Raw genomic sequence first — 19,036 nt, 5'->3', positions numbered from 1 at the left:
CTACCTGAAATAAAACTTATGTCACTGATTATTTTTGAATATTTTAATAACCTGTGCTGGTAGTTTAAAAATTATTTCTCTGCTTCACCGGTGTCTCTATAGGTCGACATTTGTAATCAAGGAGTGGGGTGCGGACAGTTGACAAATGGCTCTCTCCCTCTCTCAGGCGATCTGGAATCGGCATCATGTATTTTGTGACTTTTCTTTCCTTTGCATTCATAAGCTAAACAGGAAGCACTGTGTTTGCAATTTGTTCTTTTGAGAGATGAATGTCTCACATGGTGTGGGGACCAAGGTTATTTGCATGGGTAGTTGTGCATCATTTGAAACACGGAGGAGTGTGGCTGGAAGAGGAAGTCCCTAGACTTTAAGATGTCAACGGAGGTATCTGTTGGAGAGGCAGCTTCAAGAAGTCAGTGAGGTTTATTTTCCAGGGTGTGTGTGTATGCGTGCATGTTCATGTGTGGATGTACATGTGTGTAGCTAGGTAGGTGGGTGCAGGCGGAGGCCAAAGCTCAACCTTGGGTGCTTTCCTTTATTGCTCTCCACCTTGGTTTTTGAGGCAAGGTCTCTCACTTTCATCTTAAACTCACTGCTTCAGCTAGTCTGATTGGCCAGGAGCTCCCAGGGAGCCTGTCTTCCCTTCCTCAGTCTTGGGATCGTGAGCTTATGCCACCACCCCAGGCATTTTAAACATGGATACTGGGGACTGAATACAGGTTCTGCTTAGACAGCGAGCACTCTACAGACTGAACCACCTGATCAGCCCAGTCTTTTCTACTAGATGATCTGCTCCGGTCCTGCAGTAGAAAGCGTGTCACTGAGTTTCCGGAGGGAGCTGGCAGAGCAGAAGTGTATATTAGAAATCTGAACGGCACACTTTTCTCATCACCAAGAAGTACTTGGCAAGATTTTTATGGATAGGTAAGGGGCTGCTTCTTTGCAAAAGACCTTCCAAATCAGGCAAGAGAATGAAAAAAACTGAGTGGATGGGCTGCAAAGATGACAGGGGACACATTGTGTGAACTGTTGTTTATCCTTGCACGAAATTTTGTTTTGAAAATAGCGTCTGAATTCAAAACTACAATAGCAAGAAAGGAAAGCATCACTGAACATATAAATATTAGACAGTAAATCTGCTGGAAAGGACTTCGGGAGTCTCTCTGACAAAATAACCCTCTTATTTTGATGATGGAGAAAACAGAGGCTCAGGCAAGAAAGTAATTTGCTGAACCAGAAGATGGCTCAGTGGGTAAAGCATTTGCCCAAAGTTGAAGACCTGGATTCTAATCCCCAGAACTCAGGTAAAGGCCAGATATGGAAGAGCACGTCTGTAATCCCAACATTCTTAGGGTGAGATGAGGTGGAGACAGAAGCGTCCATGAGCTCACAAGCCAGTTAGCTGGTGTAGCCAGTGTGAACACAGAGGAAACCTTGCTTCAAATAAGGTGGAAGATGACCTTCAGATATGGTGGTCATATGCAAACACACACACACACACACGCACGCACGCACGCACACACACACACACACATTCTCTCTCTCTCTCTCTCTTTCTCTCTCTCTCTCTCTCTCTCATTTTTACTATAGAAAGAAGCCATAGTGGAAAATATGGTTTCCTATTAACAAAGACTCAGACCCCAAATCTACTGGTGCCTCTAGCTGAGCCTTCCAACTTCCAGAACTGTGAAAAGGAAGTATTTCTGTTAAAGCCAACTGGTCTATGGTATTTTTGGTTATAGCTATCTAGAAAGACAAAGGCAAACATTTTTAGTCTAGATTCACAATTTAAAAGTTTGGAGAATCGTAAGAACTTTAAGGATGAAATAATGTTACTACATAATGTGGTCATTGTGATGCTATTACTACATAATGAGGTCATTGTGATGCTGTTACTACATAATGAGGTCATTGTGATGCTGTTACTACATAATGAAGTTATTGTGATGCTGTTACTGCATAATGTGATGCTGTTACTACATAATGTGATGCTGTTACTACATAATGTGATGCTGTTACTACATAATGTGGCCATTGTGATGCTGTTACTACATAATGTGGCCATTGTGATGCTGTTACTACATAATGAGATCATTGTGATGCTGTTACTACATAATGTGGCCATTGTGATGCTGTTACTACATAATGTGGCCATTGTGATGCTGTTACTACATAATGTGGCCATTGTGATGCTGTTACTACATAATGAGGTCATTGTGATGCTATTTCTACAGACGACCGGGCATGGGCACCTCTAAGGAGAGGGGGCCAGAAGGCACTGAGCCAATGACATAGACTCTGGGAGTGAGGTGAGTAGCAAAAGCTATTCATTTATTGAGGTTATAGGCAGGCCTCTTGTACCTCCTCGCAAGGTCCCGTTGGCTCAGGCAGCCAACTCTGCTGTGATGTCCTGTTCTCATGGGCATCTCCGGTCAGGTGTCTCTGGGTCAACAGTCTCTGAGTGTAGCAGCACGCCTTAGGTTGGCTCAGGGAGCAAATCCCTGCCATGTGTGCTCATGTGGGCTGGCTTGGGCAGGGCAACTGCAGCTCGGGTAGGCCAGCTGACAGTTTCTACCACATCCACATAAAATAGTGACTAACTGTCGAGGATTCTGTGGACCACTCTGCTTTGGACTAGGAAGCTCTAGTGTGACTCAATTGTAAGAGTCCCAAGTCGAGCAGTACCCTTTAAATCCCACCACTTACTCTGCAACTCCGGATATGTTATTTGCATGTGTGTGTGTATGTGTTGCACCTATGTGTATATGAATGCTTACATGAATGTGGGTGGATGTGTATGCACACGGAGAACTAATGTTTATGTCAGGTGTATTTCTTGATTGCTATCAACTGTAACCATTGAGACTGTGGTTAGTCAGTTCTGTCTAGGCAGCTTACCCCTAATTCCGTGTCTTCCTTCTGAGCACTGGGACTACAGGCAGCTGCTATGCTTGCTTAGCTTTTATGTGGGTTCTGGGGATCCCAGCTCTGGACACCACACTGTGTAGCAAGCACTTTATCCACTGAGCCATCGCTTCAGTGCACTGGACAAGCTATTTAATCTCTCTGAGCCTGCCTAGAAGATCAGAAAGATCAAAGATATTTTTTAGGAATTGTTTTAAAAATCCATTTAAGAAATGCACAGTGGAGCCTCTAGTGTGGTACTTTGCACCCGACGACTCTCTTAAAAGCATAGTTTGTGTCTTGAGAGGTTTCCATTTTCCCATCGGACTCCTTCAGGGATGAGCATATGACCCTACAATAATGAGATACCCACGTGTTTTGTTTAGGTTTCTTGAATTTATTCTTACTTAATGGATTCAAGGCTGCAAGCACAAGCTTCCTGGAGATCTTATTACCTCTGAACCTGGAGATGAAAACCTAGACAGCTGGAGACAGACTTGAGAGCTGGAGAGAAACAAGGCGGGATGCCTCTGGTCCCTGAAGCCAGCCATGCCCGAAGCCTAATCATGCCTAGAGTTCTCATTTACGTGTGTCAACTAATTCAAATCTGGATCATGGTTTCAGTCACATGCAACACAAGACTGTGACAGCCGCAGTGCTCCAGAGAGACAGGCTCATGTCCTTATAGCTGTGTTGTCATTGTTTAATGTCAATTCCCACCCTGGCAGCTCTGTTTCCATTCTTCCATGCACGGAGCCACCGAGAGCAAATCTGTTCCTAATTATCTACCTCTTCTTAGATCCCAGGACAGCTTTTTTCCTTACTTCAAAGATACCTTGACTTGAAATGTCTGCTGGATGATTTCGGCAGCTATCAGCTTAGAGATGGTACCCTAAAAACCACAGCAGCAGCATCTTTAGGGCTCTCTTTGGGTGCTGAGAGTTTGGTCAATAATGAATAACTAAAATGTCTTCGGACTGACTCTAGCATCTGTCCTGCGGCTGCCAGGGGCAGAATGAGCCAAACAAAGGCAGCCTTCCCAGCCTGTGCTCAGTCTCAGTGTGGAGTCATGGGAGCTTTCCTTCTCTTCCTGATGCTACCTCTATGTACTTACTCTATGTACTCTATGTACCTACTTGCTAATTAGCTTTGCCAACCCTTGCTAGAAGACTGAAGGGCAGCAGCACCGTGTTGTGCTGCCCTTGGTGAAAACGGCTACTGCAATCATTACTCTAACTGACACCAGCTTTTCCTAATGAAATCTAGATTCTTCTGATAGCCTCCAAGGAAGCAGGTGAGTCTGTCAAGGAACAGGAGCCTGAGGTTGAGGGTTGAGATCATGGGGAAGAGTCCCAAGATCCTATAGGTTACCAAAGATGCCTGTTATTTGGTGTTCTTTCCAGAGCACCCCTTACTTTCAGGGCCATACAATTGACTTGCAAAAGCGGGAAATATCTGTACATCAGATTTTCTTTGGGTATTGAGGTTAATGGCCTTGCTTTGTGAAGACTGTTACAATTAAGATGGATTCACTTGTGTTAAACCAGAATGAGAGAGAGAGAGAGAGAGAGAGAGAGAGAGAGAGAGAGAGAGAGAGAAGGACGGAGGGAGGGAGGGAGGGAGGGAGGGAGAGAGAGAGAGAGAGAGAGAAGGAGGAGAATATCTCTGGCACAAAGGGTTCTGTCAGAATACAACAGTCTGGGCAGCACCTGGTGCCCAAACATGGACAGGAGAACTAGCCAAGTGGTCACCAGACAAACGGTAAGCACAGACCATGAAGCGCTTGGAGATGCACAGGCTGTTTGCCCCAAAACAAGCTGCATAACAGCTGCTGGCTTGAGGAATTCGCATGAGCCTGAGGAAGAAGCTGACCAATAGCATTTCAGGGACCAGAGTTACAGGAACACATTTTTCCAGAAAATCTTTCTGGATGTGGGTGGACTGGACAGCCAGTGATCTCTAACATACAATGTGTGCTTCCCAGAGGCTTGGCTTACTTTCTCTTGGTCTTACGGAGAGTCTAGCATGGCTGTCGGCTGGGTGGTAAGGATTAATTGGTAATGCTAGCCTTGGGTTAATAGACTGGCCACTGCATCCTCTGTGTCCCAGGTGGAGATGGACTGCCCAGAGTGTCCTTGTTGGTCTGGGGGAGTAATGCTGAAAACAGAGGCTTCTCAGGCACAGGCTGTGTGTATTTCCTCCACACATGTGAACAAAACCTAGTTTCTCCAGACAGAAATCGTACCTCTGGAGGCACAATTCCCAGGACCTAGGGTAACAGCACCACACGACAAAGGAGAGCTGAGGTAAGAAAAACAGGACATAAAATACACGGAGCTTTTGGTGGTGTCTGCTTTACTGCTGAGTTTAAACTCTGCCTTTCAGTTTCACTGCCTGTTAATAAGAATCAAAGTACTGGGTGGTGTTACAATCTATCCAGTATCTTAGCCTGTGAACTGAGAGCTTTCTGTACAATGCCAAGCGCCCCTCAGCTTCTGCTGATGGCATTCTCAAGCGAAAAGGATGTTATTTTTCATACATAAGTTCTGAATTTTATCTATTAAGTAAATTGAGTGTATTTATTTTCTCTTATAAGGATTAAATAGAAAAAGAAATGTTGGGGTTCCCAGAATTTCTTCTGAAAACCACCATTCTTTTCTCAGTAGAGGGAATCCAGATTATAGAGGCAGCCACTTGGGATGGGATGTCGCACGGGGTTATCAACACAATGAAAAGAAAGCCACAGAAGTGTCCCATTCCACCTTGATATTTTATCCAGTGTGTATCATGTTACAAATCATGACTTGAACTGCTGACCAAAGAAGCCTATGGGGGCTTTGGGCTGCTTTAGAGTTCAGGTCAAGCCTTTCCGTCCACTAACTACCTATTCACCCACTCCTTCCTTCTCTCCTTTCGTCCATGTTGATCATCTTTCTCTTTCTCACAGTCAGGCACATTTGCCCTGTGTCTGTGTCTGTATGAACTTATTCAAAAAGGAAAAATGGGTTGGTTTAAATAAGCTTGACCATTGGAAATCTTCTGTGATGCCAGATGAGTTAGCTAATCATAGCCTGGTATGATGCACTCCTAAAGAACTACAGATAGCGAAGAAATCCTTCGGTCTTCAGGAACTGCTGATGTGAGCCATGCCTTCAGACTCAGAATCAAGAGGAAAATAGCAGGTTCTTTCTGGAAGAAGGAGATCCTCAACACGTGTTTTTATTTCCCTCCGCTTAGCTTGAAACAAGCAACTGAAAAGACTAAACCAGCCATTAGGCTGTGGTAAGTGATGGTACAGTCTCTGCCTTGATAAACATGACTATTTCATCCCATGACACAGGAAATAGACGTGTCTGTGTCCTTGATGCTACACATTGATCTTTCTGCATGGATGGGAACACATTTCTTTGAGGGAACTCGAGAGTCCTTAATAGACAAAACAACACGGTATGCAATTTATAGGACAATTCCCATGTCTGCCTGCTGTTCTACTCAGGAAATTTAACTTTCATTTTCCCCAAATGCTACATGAATAAAGTATATTCGAGTCATTGTTAACTCTTCGACTTGTGGATTAAACTGTATAGACAAAGGTTGTGGTGGTGGAGGGGAGATCAGGTTTTAAAGGAAGATGGCAGCCAATTTCTTTCGTTATTTATTTTTTTTATTTTTTTCCAAGAACAGTTAACATTTGCCAGGCACCTGTTGGCCTCAGTCACTTGCATCTAAAGAGCAAAGCTAATTTACCCACAGCCCACGTTCTCTGACATGGTTAGCCTTATTTCTTAGCTCTGTTAACCACTAGTCTAACGTTAGCTTCAAGTTCAGTTTTAAATCATCTAGCCCACAACTGTCTACTGCTCCCTGCCACATGAACAGAAACGTCGGAGAGGGAATAAGGTGAGCAGTTGACATCTTCTATAGAGACTTCAAGTCATTGGCCCCCAAGGGAAACTACCGAGTTGGCCATGGTTTAGCATGTTCTGAGGGCATAAAATGTGGAAGGGGTTGACCTGTAGAAAGAGTTGGTACCCAAGAATGTGTGAACATGTGAGAATCCTACTTTCCTTCAGCTGGGCTAATATCCTGAGCCACTAGATGGTGAGAAGAGTAGATACATTACAAAAGGAACAAACCGATGCACACAGATGCTGGGAAAACAAAAGGCCTGGACAAGATGGACGGCAGATGAAGTCGCTTCTATCCAAAGAAAATCCCACACAGGGCACTACACATACACCGACATACGCACACCCATACGCGCACAGACACACAAGCAAGAATGCGTATTTTGTAAGGTTGGTCCATGGAAACAGACATTCTTAGCAAGTATGGATGACAGATCAATTGTAATTTATTTTCTTTTAACACTGTATCATCATAAAGAAAACTGGTATAAATGAAAAAATTCTATTTCAAATATCTACATCTAAAATTCTGGGCAGTGAAAAAGCACTTTGTTGACAAGGATGTGGGATGACGTGTTAGCTGTGAGAAACTGCTGGATGCCTTGTTTAGTTGCCACAAACATCACACATCAGAACGAACAATACTGCTAAATATTCCTTTTTTTTCCTGTTTTTTTTTCTTCTTTTTTGTTAAAACATACTGGGAGAAAGAAAAGAAAAGAAAAATGGAAATCCATACATCTTTCAAAAGTTTGAAGTTGAAGCAATATTTAGAACCATTGATGAGGAAACACGGTGGCATTGGTGTAATATACACAATGCTGTCTTCTTCTTTAATCTGTAATGTACATAGAATACTTTACAACAATGCATTAACAAAAGGCAAGAGACGTCTTGCTGTACAGAGAAACCCCAATGCAACTGGAAGTCTAGAGTCACACGGATGAAGGGAGTAACGAAGCGTGAGAAGCCGTCCCCCATAGTGGAAACTATTCCGTCTTGTGCTTAGCGATAACCTCCACGCCCACCACCCTGACCGTCTCCTCCCTCCTTCCTTCAGCCACATGGCATATAAAGCACTTCGAAACCTCTACAGTTCAAACTAGAAAGGTGTTGAATATGGTCACATTTAGGAGTGCGCTTAGCCTCCTCTCGATTTCCCAGTTAGCTCTCGATTTGTTTCGCTTTCTAAAATAGCTCTGAGTATTTCTTTCTGGTTATCACAGCCTTCCTATGGAACAGGCTTTAACAAACTAAATCTGCAGGGGGGAGAAAAGGAAAAGAAAAGAAACGGAATGTCCCGTGGTATGCATGCACATGCACTGTTCCCGGAGTGCCTCGCGCGTAGCCTGGCTCCTCTCCCTCACACCCAGGAGTCGGGCGAGGCCGGGTAGTGGCTCGTTTCGTAGTTCAGTTCGCTGTAAGGGCGGGCAGCGGAGTAGAAGTCGACATAGTTGCCCGTGGACTTGAGGCCCAGGTGCATGGTGTACTCGCTGGCTGGAGGGCGGTGGTGGACCTGGTCTTCAAAGAAGGACTCGTCGTAATTTCGTGTGGAATTCTGAAATGGCTGGTAGGTCTCATAGTCTTTCCTGCTGGGCTCCTGGGGGACAGGCTGTGCTGAAACCTGCCAGAGAGAAAGTGTCACTGGGTTATCTGGTCCCTAAACCACCCTCTTTCCCCACGCCACTCTACAGCCTGGCACAGGAAGGGCTGGAGCCTGCTCCGGGCTTTCTGCACACAGCGCCAAGGGCTGTGTTCCTTCCATGTAATTTGACTTCTTAAATTTAATTTTGTATCTATGGGGTGCGGGTTTGGCGATTTGATGCCAACGAGCTGAGTAGCATTTCAATCTCCCTAGGTACTTATTTCCTTGCGTTGGAAATCTTCAAACTCTTCCCCCTCTAGTCCTTTAGAAGGCACACATGAGTGTCACGCTGTGGTACTGTGGATGTGAGTGCTCACTCCCCTGTCTCATGGGGGCCGGGGAGACCTCTCTCGCTCTCCACTCTTCCTTACTCAGCTGACTACTTGTCTATGCTTCTTCTGTGAAAGCAATTTGATTTTTTTAGCAGCCCTGTGTGAGAACAAATATGTTTGATCTTTCTGATGTCCTAGCCAGGAAAGCGAGGGCCAAGAGAGGTTTGATAATTGGTCCATGGGAGCATCAATGAATAAAGTTCTTGGCATGAAATTGAAGACCTGAGTTTGGATTCCCAGAACCCATATCAAAGTTGGTTCGTGTGGTGGGTGCCTATAGTCCCTTCACCAGAGAGTCAGAGACAGGGCATCCCTGGGGCAAGCTGGCTAAACAGGCTTGGTGGCTCTAGGTTTTATACTCAATAAACCTCTTGCCCACTCCTAGATCCTGGCAGTGTCCAAGGTGGTTTCCGTCTCTACGGATCTGCCTACCTTTGGAGCCTCACATGGGTGCAACCACACAGCATTTATGCTTGTGTGTCTGGCTTTTCTCCATCAGTAAGTTTTCATCACTTCTACATGTTGAATTTGTCAGATTTTTTTTGAAGAATGAATAAAAAATGGACAGACCACATTTTGTTCGTCCAAAACCAAATTGGATAATTGGATATCCCTCTGTCTAGTAACCAAAGCCCCGTTTGGTTTTGTGGGTGTGTGCCCTGGATCAGACGATAACTCTATGGGTAGCCCTGTGAGGAACCCCCAACTGTTTGCCATAGCAGCTCTGCGGTTGTCTGGGGGTGAGCTGTGGAGTGAATGTGGACTGAACCCTAAAGATTCAGGGTGATACACGGTGTCCCCTTTATCTTTCTACGTTTGTGGGCATCAGACTCAGGTGCCTCAATGAGAGGCACCTGAAATCAGAGGCTGGAAATGGACAAGGTCTGAGGGCCACTCTCTCCCGCTTATAACACATTCCTGGGGTTACGTAAGGGATTGTGGCTTCCCCGTGGTTGGTCCAGTCCATCACACCTGCCCGAAGTGACTAGGACCTCAGACAGACACGCACTCCAAATATTCTACCTTCTGGAAGACCAAACGTTTCCTGACACGAGGTGCAACTAAGAACTAATTCAATTAAAGAAGGCTGCGGAACAATGGTTTACACCTGAAAAACCACAGACGAGGGAGGCTGGGGCAGAAGGGTGTGAAGTTCAAGGCCAGCCTTGGCAACTCCGCTCGACTCTGCCTCAAAGCTAAAGTTTCAGAAGGTCAAGGGCGCAGCTCACTGGAGGAACACCTGCCTCTCGAGGCCTGGGGTTTGACCCTCAGAACCTCATGGCACTCTGAAGCTCTTCATGAAGGTAGTGTCTGCAGCGCCCTCTGGTGTCCCAGCCCAACTCAGTACTCCCTGGGCTTGGCCTCTGCGGGTTACTATCTGATGCAGTGACTTGAAACATTCAAAGGTCACGAGAGCCTGGTTAGGAGTCAAGAATGGGTTCCTTGGCTTGGTTTTAGTGAGAGGAAGATAAGGAACATTCCTGGGCCGATAATACATTAGCCGGCCGCCCCTGCCCCACAGCCCTCCATCTCGTTTTGTTCTGAGAAACTCTAGGGTTCCTTTACAGGTACCTGCCCCAGGTGTAGGATGAGGAGGACCTCACTGCTAGTGTCCACGGCGATGTGTAAAGCTCTAGCCTGTAACAGCCAGGATGTCTGGCACGGATTACAGAACACTGGGGGAAGATACAGGCTGATGACTATCCAGCAGACTCGGTAATTCCCTATTAATTTTGCTAAGGCTGAGTGTGGTGGCCACCTCTGGAAATGGCTTTAGCTAATAGGTAGTGATTTGTTATTAGCACAGCGTGTGTAAATGAATGCCTCTAATGAGCCACAAAGAATTCTTCTTTCAAGAGAAACTCCATCTTTTATATAGGATTGATTTATACCAGGAATCGATCGGCTCTCCACAGAAGGCTGTCCAGGGTGCCTCATACCTCCAGTTAGTGGTAGTGAATGAGTGAGACTTCAATCTGCCTGTGAAAGTCCAGATGTTCATGCAGCACTTTTAAGAACATTATGGACTGCTCTACAAACAGAGGGGACAGTCTTTGGAGCTACTGCAGTCAGACCGGGTCTGGGCTACACCAGCTATGTTTTCATTACCAAGGACAGCAGAATTGCATGGACAGGAAGGCTGGCTGCCGTGGGATGCTCTGATTCTGGGGTGAGCTTCTCGCTACCTGGGTAGTTAAAGGTAAACCTGTACTCTTGGCTGCAAAATCAAGAGTTCCCTCTGCACCCCTGCAAATCTCTTTGAGAGATTTAGAGTCTTGGCTCCACATAGCTACAGAATTTCATGATTTTTACTATAAGGAGAAAGAGTTTATTTCCATAACCAGAGTTGATATCTCTAGCACACTTTGGCCCCATCTTTACAGGTAGGCAGGTTCACTGTTCAAGAAAGCAGTTGAGGCCACTTGGCGATTTCCTGTCTACTGCTCATGATCCAGTTTATCTATTCACTGGCTTTTTTTACTTGTAGTAAAGCCCAGAATTGAAGGGAGGCCATTTGCCATTAGCAATATGCCAGGCAGGCAGGCTCTTGAACCATTGCATTCATGGGTGGGAGGGTTATAACAATGCCAGATGTTTTCTGGAGTGGGTGTGCACAGACCGGAACACAGAAGGTAGGAGGGTGACGCCTCTGCTAAGGGTCGCATTTCCTGCCGATGGTTGATCAGACGTGAAATCCAACTGCAGTTCAAGGACAGTTAAGTGTTCTCCCACCCTTCCTTAGAAACAGGACTGCACAGGACATGTCCACCTGCTAGAGGCGGATGCTGCTTTCCTGGGTGCTGGTATTAGTCTAAAGCCACACGCTCTCCAAGCTTTCCTACCCCTAGCCATTGCGAGCAGGCACGTGGCTTTTGGTTATTCATCTCCATGTGACTTTTCTGAAGTGTGACCAGAACTGAAGGCATTCACAGAGGCTGATTAGCAGCAGAGAGCCAAACTTGCTTTATGCCCACCACAGGAGTGAGGGCAACAAATGGCAGTGTATCAGGGAGGCCCAGCCTCTGTCTCTGCTCTTATAGTCCCATAGAAATGGGCAAAATGACCCGTTAACGAACAGTTCCCGAACAAAGCAAACAGAGACGCAGATGACAAACATTTAGGGTCTTCTGCTTGGTGTTTTAGAGAGGTGCTTCTGTTATGCATAAATATTATGTGTAATGGAAAGCTTTTGTGTTAATCACAGATGCCTGGGGAAGAGAAACTCCGTTCTGCTTCAGTCACTGGCATCTTACACTCGTCTCACTGGGGGCTTTCTTTCTAGGTTCAACCCACAGTCTGTTTCTCACTTGTATCATGGGACCTTCGAGGCTGGGCAGCTTTATCAAAGAAAAAGGACAACTTATCTCCTCATTCAGGATGCCCAAGGGCATGGTGTCAGCACTGGACTACCTGGTGATGACTACAGAGGGCATGACACTGGCTAGAGTACATTCATGTGCCTAAGGGAGACTACCTGGGGATGGGGCTGTCCCATAGGAGAAGGGGGTGGATCCCGAGGAAGCTAACTCTGGGCCTCACAGGGACTACTGTAGTCATTTTCAGGGTCAGTGTTGCCCATGAATTTCCACCAGACTCCACTTCTTACATCCTAAGCACTGCCATGCTGAAGGCCACATGCCCGGCACATGAACCCTGGGGATACACCACATCCGAACCAGAACAGTACCATAGTGTGATGCCTACTTTCTCCTGCCAGGTAGGAAGTGACAGCGAAGCTAAGAGCTGTTCTGAAGCCCGAGGCTGTTTAAAGCCTGCGACTCTACCACGTGCAGGTGCACTATATACTGGATATGAGGACAGAATGCTGGGCGGCTTTTGTTTTGATGAATGCGAGGCAGAAGTCAATTTACTCCTTGAGAAACCAATTTGGGATTCTAGGCCACGCGAGTCAACAGGAAGGAGAAAACAAGCGTGTTGCTTGCACTTCACCTGGTTGTGTTTGATGTCTTCAGCGGGCGCACCGTAGGAATTCCTATACAAAGTTGAGACTCCAGTGTTTTGAGCTGAAAGCAAAAGGAAAACAAAATTATCATCAATAAAAGCCAGGTGCCAAGGATGGAAGGATGGGCACTGAGGCAGAGTCTTGGCCTCATACAGCTTGGTTTATCACGGACCATTCCAAGGGGAAGGACCTCTTTGTCCTCAAATTCCCTTTTACATATTCAGGAGGAAGAGAAAACATGCTGTGAACTCCCCTAGCCTGTCAGCTTATTCTAATAATGTTCATATCATGGTCAGGGTCAGGGAGGCTGCGGCTAACAGATGGTCATCTTGCAAGTTTTATTGCTCTCTTTCCTGGTAAGAACCAAAGGATAATAAGAGCTGGTCACCTGCGTTGGAGCATGCAGGAGCTTGATCAGCACCTTAGCTTTTAGCTAGGGAATGACAAGAATGCAATTTCTAACATGCGTGCACACAAATGCTTAGTCATCTCTCAGACAGTTCACCCTCTAAGGTCTGAAGGCTGCACCGGCGGCGGCACTATCTTAACAACCCTTGCACATCTGGTGGTGGAAGGGATAGGGAGTTTCAGAATCCTCTTGGGTAGAGACAAGCTGACGCTGTCTTCACATCTGCCTCTAGGTGGCAGTGGGGAAGGTGTCATGTTCTAGAGGAGGTCCATTTCCTCAGGTGGTACCTCAGAGGTACACGCCACAGGCCCAGATGAAGGTCACTGCTCCTCTCACAGATACTGAGGGGTCATGGCTTAAGAAAGGTCTGGAAAATGCTACTGGTTCAGGATCAATAGAACACACAAAAATCTTTTAAAATATCCCTGGCTTCCAGGATCTGAGGACAAGGAAATCTGTACACCCCCTAGTCTCAGAATCAAAAGCATACCAGATCAGGATAGAGTATCAAGGCTTAACTTCATACCACCCATTGCCATGATTAATCTGCACACGGAGTGAGAGTAACGCTCATTTTCACTTTCCCTTTACCCCTGTGTATGCCGCATGTGTACAGAAGTGTGGGCATGTGAGCCCCTGCTCACGCGTGTGGAGGACAGGGCAGAACTTCAGATGTCCCCTACTGCTCTCTACCTTATTTCCTCGTCACTGAAGTGGAAGCACCACTTTGGCCAGACTGCCTGCCTCTGCCCCTCCAGTGCTGGGGTTACAGGCACAGGCGGGCAAGCCCAGCTCCTTATGTGTGAATGTGAGCTTCACTCTCAAGTCTTCATGTGTACAAGGTACCCTCTCTGGATAAATACACATGGCACCTGTCTATCTTTCTTACTCTCTCCTGGATCGCTGACTCTTCCTAACAGGCCCAACTTCCCGTCTGTCCTGTCTTCACTACGGACCAATCTTCCACAGGCAGGGCGATCCTTGTGTTTTATGGATTGGATTACATCGCTCTCCCTGCCTGGTTATACTCAAGTGCTCTCCACATGATCTGCCCCACCTCACTTTCCACCATATTTCTCAACCATTCTCTCTCTAGTTATGGAGCCTTGGCCACCTGTTTCTCTCTTTGCTCTGTTGAGTGAGTCAAGCCTGTGCGCCCCCGGAAAGACTGTACCTGCAAATCTTCCGTTATCCCAGATTCTGGGATCTGGCTGATTATCATCAGCTATCAGCTGAGATGTCTCTCTGCTACCCATGGCATGTAAAGCTGCCCTTCCCACCTGGCCTCCTCTGTCTCAAAATCTGTTTAGCCCCTTGTCATGTTCAGCATCATGCGATCATGTAATCTCCACCTTGTGGAGAATTTGTTCCGCTGCTGACCTTGTTTATTGCCAGCCTCTGTTTATGAGAGCAGAGGGCCCATAAAAAACAAATAACCATGTCTTGTGCTTTCTGCTTGTGTGTCTCTGGGAAGGGGCCTGTGGTGTTGGAAGTCCTTCTGTATATGTATTATTGCTTTTATTGGCTAATGAATAAAGAATCTGCCTTGGCCTGTGATAGGGTAGAATAGAGCTAGGCCAGGAAAACTAAACTGAATGCTAGGAGAATGGAGGTGGAGTAAGAGAGAAGCTATGTAGCCCCTGCCAGGGACAGATGAGCAGAACCTTGACAGTAAGCCACAGCCATGTAGTGATACACAAATTAATAGAAATGGGTTAAATTAAGATGTAAGAGTTAGCCAATAAGAAGCTATAGCTAATAGGCCAAGCAGTGGTTTAATTAATACAGTTTCTGTGTGGTTATTTCAGGACTGAGCAGCTGGGAACAAACTGACAGCTCTCTTACTACAGGCCTGGTCTCAAGAGTATCTTCACAGAGCAAACTATGTAATTACTGAATAACTGAATGATGGCATGAATCTTAGAAGTTGATCTTATCTGCCCTATGTATTGCTGATAAAAATGTCACTTCAAGGTCAAAGCGAAAGGTTGGTTTCTCCAGTATTTGGAATACTGTATCCTGGGGGGGCTGGAACATCTGTACTATTACAACCTTAGCCTCTTTTCATGTTGTGTTGTTGGTTTTTAAGTGGAAGATGCTTCTGCTGGAAGTTCTGTCTTGAGCTCTTTGGCTCGCTCGCCTGTGTAAAAGAGACTCTGGTTGACAGTGAACTCCATTCGCAGGCCTATGAAGCAGAGGGCCTCAAGGATGCTCTTCATGAGAAGTGCCTTCCTTTTCCTGTCATTCCCTATACACTCCAGTTGCTAGCAGAAAGGACTAGAATGGCTTTAAAAGGCCTAAGAGGGGCACTGACAAAACCCGCAGGCATCACTGATGAAAAGGGAAGCTGATGGAGAGGTGAAGTCCCCAGATAAACATAAACATTGGGCTGCATCGCCAGGGATCAGGTGGCACAAAGAGGTTCCTAGGTAGCCACAGCTGGAGAAATAGCTGCCAGCATCTGGTATGCTACTAGACTGCACAGCTGATGTTGGGATTCTCAGGGCCCCTTGGTTGCAGAAACACAAGGGGAGGGAGATGGTATTCTCAGAGACGTGATAGAAGCTAGGAACGAAGAAGAGAGCTGGGGGGTGGCTGGGTTGAACATCCACACGGATCTGGATCTGAGGTCCAAGCTAGGCAAGGACCCACAGGTGAGCGACTGTGTCTGCCACCATTGTTCCAATGTTGCCTGTGAGGGCAGGTGGCCCATTGTTTCTCACAGCGGACAGCTTCTCCCCACTGGGGAACGACAGGGCATCACTGGTCCCTCAGGACCAAGGAAGGTGGAGACATTTGAGGTCTTTTTTTCTCCACCAAACCCTACCACATCTCGGGTTTAATCTTAAATGAGAAAAACAATGACTAGTTCTGATGTTGACATCCTACGAAATCTGACTTCATGAGTGAATTCTTGAATGATTCCAGAGTGGAAGTTGGTGAAACAGCTTTTCTATTCCAGTGTGACCTTGTGTTGGTGCCATTATGGCTTGGCTGGTGACTTGACTTACACCACTGAAAGGAGGCAATCACGACCATCAGGCTCATTACCAAAACCTCCACTTTCATCCTCGCCAGCATATTAGTATCATTACCAGCACACTCCATCATTACCGGCACATTCACCTCTGCCATTAACATCCAGTCATGGAGCTGGACCTCCATCATCAGCATCCTTTGCTAACACCTATCTCACAGCACTATGACCATGGTCATGACATGACCAGCACGATCACCTTCCCTTCTCTTGTTACTTCACCAACCACTACCACCAACATCACTACCTCCACACCAACCACTACCACCAACACCTCCACACCAACCACTACCACCAACACCTCCACACCAACCACTACCACCAACACCTCCACATCAACCCCTACCAACACCTCCACACCAACCACTACCACCAACACCTCCACACCAACCATTACCACCAACACCTCCACACCAACCACTACCAACACCATCGCCTCTACACCAACCACTACCACCAACACCTCCACATCAACACCTACCAACACCGCTACACCAACCGCTACCACCAACACCTCCACATCAACCCCTACCAACACCAACACCTCCACATCAACCACTACCACCAACACCTCCACACCAACTACTACCACCAACACCTCCACACCAACTACTACCACCAACACCTCCACACCAACTACTACCACCAACACCTCCACACCAACCACTACCACCAACACCTCCACATCAACCACTACCACCAACACCTCCACACCAACCACTACCACCAACACCTCCACATCAACCACTACCACCAACACCTCCACACCAACTACTACCACCAACACCTCCACATCAACCACTACCAACACCGCTACACCAACCCCTACCAACACCAACACCTCCACATCAACCACTACCACCAACACCTCCACATCAACCACTACCACCAACACCTCCACACCAACTACTACCACCAACACCTCCACATCAACCACTACCACCAACACCTCCACATCAACCACTACCACCAACACCTCCACACCAACTACTACCACCAACACCTCCACATCAACCACTACCACCAACACCTCCACACCAACTACTACCACCAACACCTCCACATCAACCACTACCACCACCTCCACACCAGCTACTACCACCAACACCACCACCTCCACACCAACTGCTACCACCATCACCACCTCCACAGCAACCATTACCACCAACACTTCCACACCAACCACTACCACCAACACCATCATTTCCACACCAACCAGGACCACCACCACCTCCACACCAACCATGACCACCACCACCTCCACACCAACCACAACCACCACCATACCACCTCCAGTTCTCTCATTAGCACTCAGTCACCTCCAGTTCGCTCACTGCTCCCACTGCCTCTCTACCCCTCTATTCCTCTTGTTGCTCCCACCACCATCACCTCCACTTCCCTGATTGCTTCTGCCACCCTCACTGCTGCCACTGATAACAACCAGCTTTTATATAAAACCAATGACTTGAGAAGGACATTTTTATATACACACATTCAGTAAAGAGCTCAGTGTTCTTCTAGGTTGACTACATGACTGATAGCATTGTTTAGAACTAAGCTAAGCTGTTGAGCCTTTAAGTAGGTTTAAAGAATTCCATACTTAAGATGTAGTGGAGCTATCAAGATCTTGGCCATTCCCTAGTCAGGAGGACTATCAGGCCCATGAGACATTTTATGTTTCATTTTACTGTGTGTGTGGGGGCAAACTCATGTATTACTAGAATTAGTTCAACATAAACATATTGCTCTTAAAATCCACTGGGATGATGCCACTGGGCCGGAGAGCGGAAGAGCAACACTAAACTCAAATGACAGTCATACAATCAATCTAACAATTATTCTTGTAACTATAATCTCAATCGGTCATCCCAGATTCTGGTGCTGTGGCTACCCGGGACAAGAATAATTATAAACTGGACTGGTCAGATGAATTTGCTGTCATTGTTAATTCAGGCTCATCAGTATGAATTAGATTTGCCACTGGGAACCTCTATGCTGAGGACTCAGACTCTCAACTTTCTTGGTTCATATTCAATGACGGTGAGAGCAACATTTATAGGGCAGGGAAAAACACAGTGAAAAAGAAGGATAGGCTATGGTGGTGAAATGAATTCATCTCTCCCATTCAAGAGGCATTTCAGGATCAAGGGTGGCATGTGGGATCTGCGCACAGAGGCAGAATGTGGTCCTGGGGTGCAGGAGGGACATATATCTTCGTCGCATGTTTCTTTACACAGCTGTGCAGGGTTAACAAGGAAGACACTGCTGCTGGGGTAAATAGATTTGTTATTGCAAAAATTTATCTTATCTGTCCTGGGTTTGGGGGACATTTAATAAATCATCCAATTTGTCTACTCTGCTTCCCTGAAGGTCTACGCATAAATAACATCAGAGATCCATGCCCTGTGCTTTTGGAGCGTGCTCCGATGAAAGCATCTCTGTGCCACTTTAGGGTTACACTCCTTGCACCCCACTTCTATCAATGATATGACCACTTGATCTCCTCTTAAAGGCCCATTACTCACAGTCTATCTTCAGGAGGGACCCATTTTCATCTTTATGTGGTAAAGAATTGCACTGGTCCCTTGTTGAGTCGTGCGGCTCTGAGAATCTAGTTTGGACGATCTAAACCCCTTACAAGAGCCTCCTACGTCCCGCTTCCCCTCTTCCATCTCTATATCTGTGTTCTTAAAAGAAGCTATCAGTGGAAGGGAGTGTATTCAGACCCTGAAGATGACTGTAAATCCCCAAGGAAAACTGTACAAAGGATATGTAAGGCCACGCCCATTTACGAGTCAAGATGAGCAAGGCATTCTGGGAAGGGAACTAGCCGGCCA

The 19,036-nt window shown here is 46.4% G+C and overlaps 1 protein-coding gene across 3 annotated transcripts in view; it reads right to left on the bottom strand.

Annotated features, from left to right (window-relative positions):
- Positions 1–7,240: 7,240 nt before the first annotated feature.
- Positions 7,241–19,036, bottom strand: part of Ctnnd2 (catenin delta 2) — a 752,815-nt gene continuing 741,019 nt past the window's right edge. For all 3 annotated transcript variants that reach the window (XM_041632036.1, XM_041632037.1, XM_041632038.1), the window contains 2 exons: positions 12,741–12,814; positions 7,241–8,436 (listed from right to left, as the gene is read on the bottom strand). In XM_041632036.1, the coding sequence (XP_041487970.1) occupies positions 8,176–8,436; positions 12,741–12,814 (335 nt within the window). In that variant the 3' untranslated portion in view covers positions 7,241–8,175. The remainder of the gene's footprint in view (positions 8,437–12,740; positions 12,815–19,036) is intronic.

The sequence above is a fragment of the Microtus oregoni genome, unplaced genomic scaffold, assembly GCF_018167655.1.
Source record: "Microtus oregoni isolate MIOR12 unplaced genomic scaffold, Mior012 000040F_ref0000088, whole genome shotgun sequence".
NCBI lineage: Eukaryota > Metazoa > Chordata > Mammalia > Rodentia > Cricetidae > Microtus > Microtus oregoni.
Note: the sequence above shows the minus strand (reverse complement) of the source record. Positions and strands in the feature narration are given on the sequence as shown.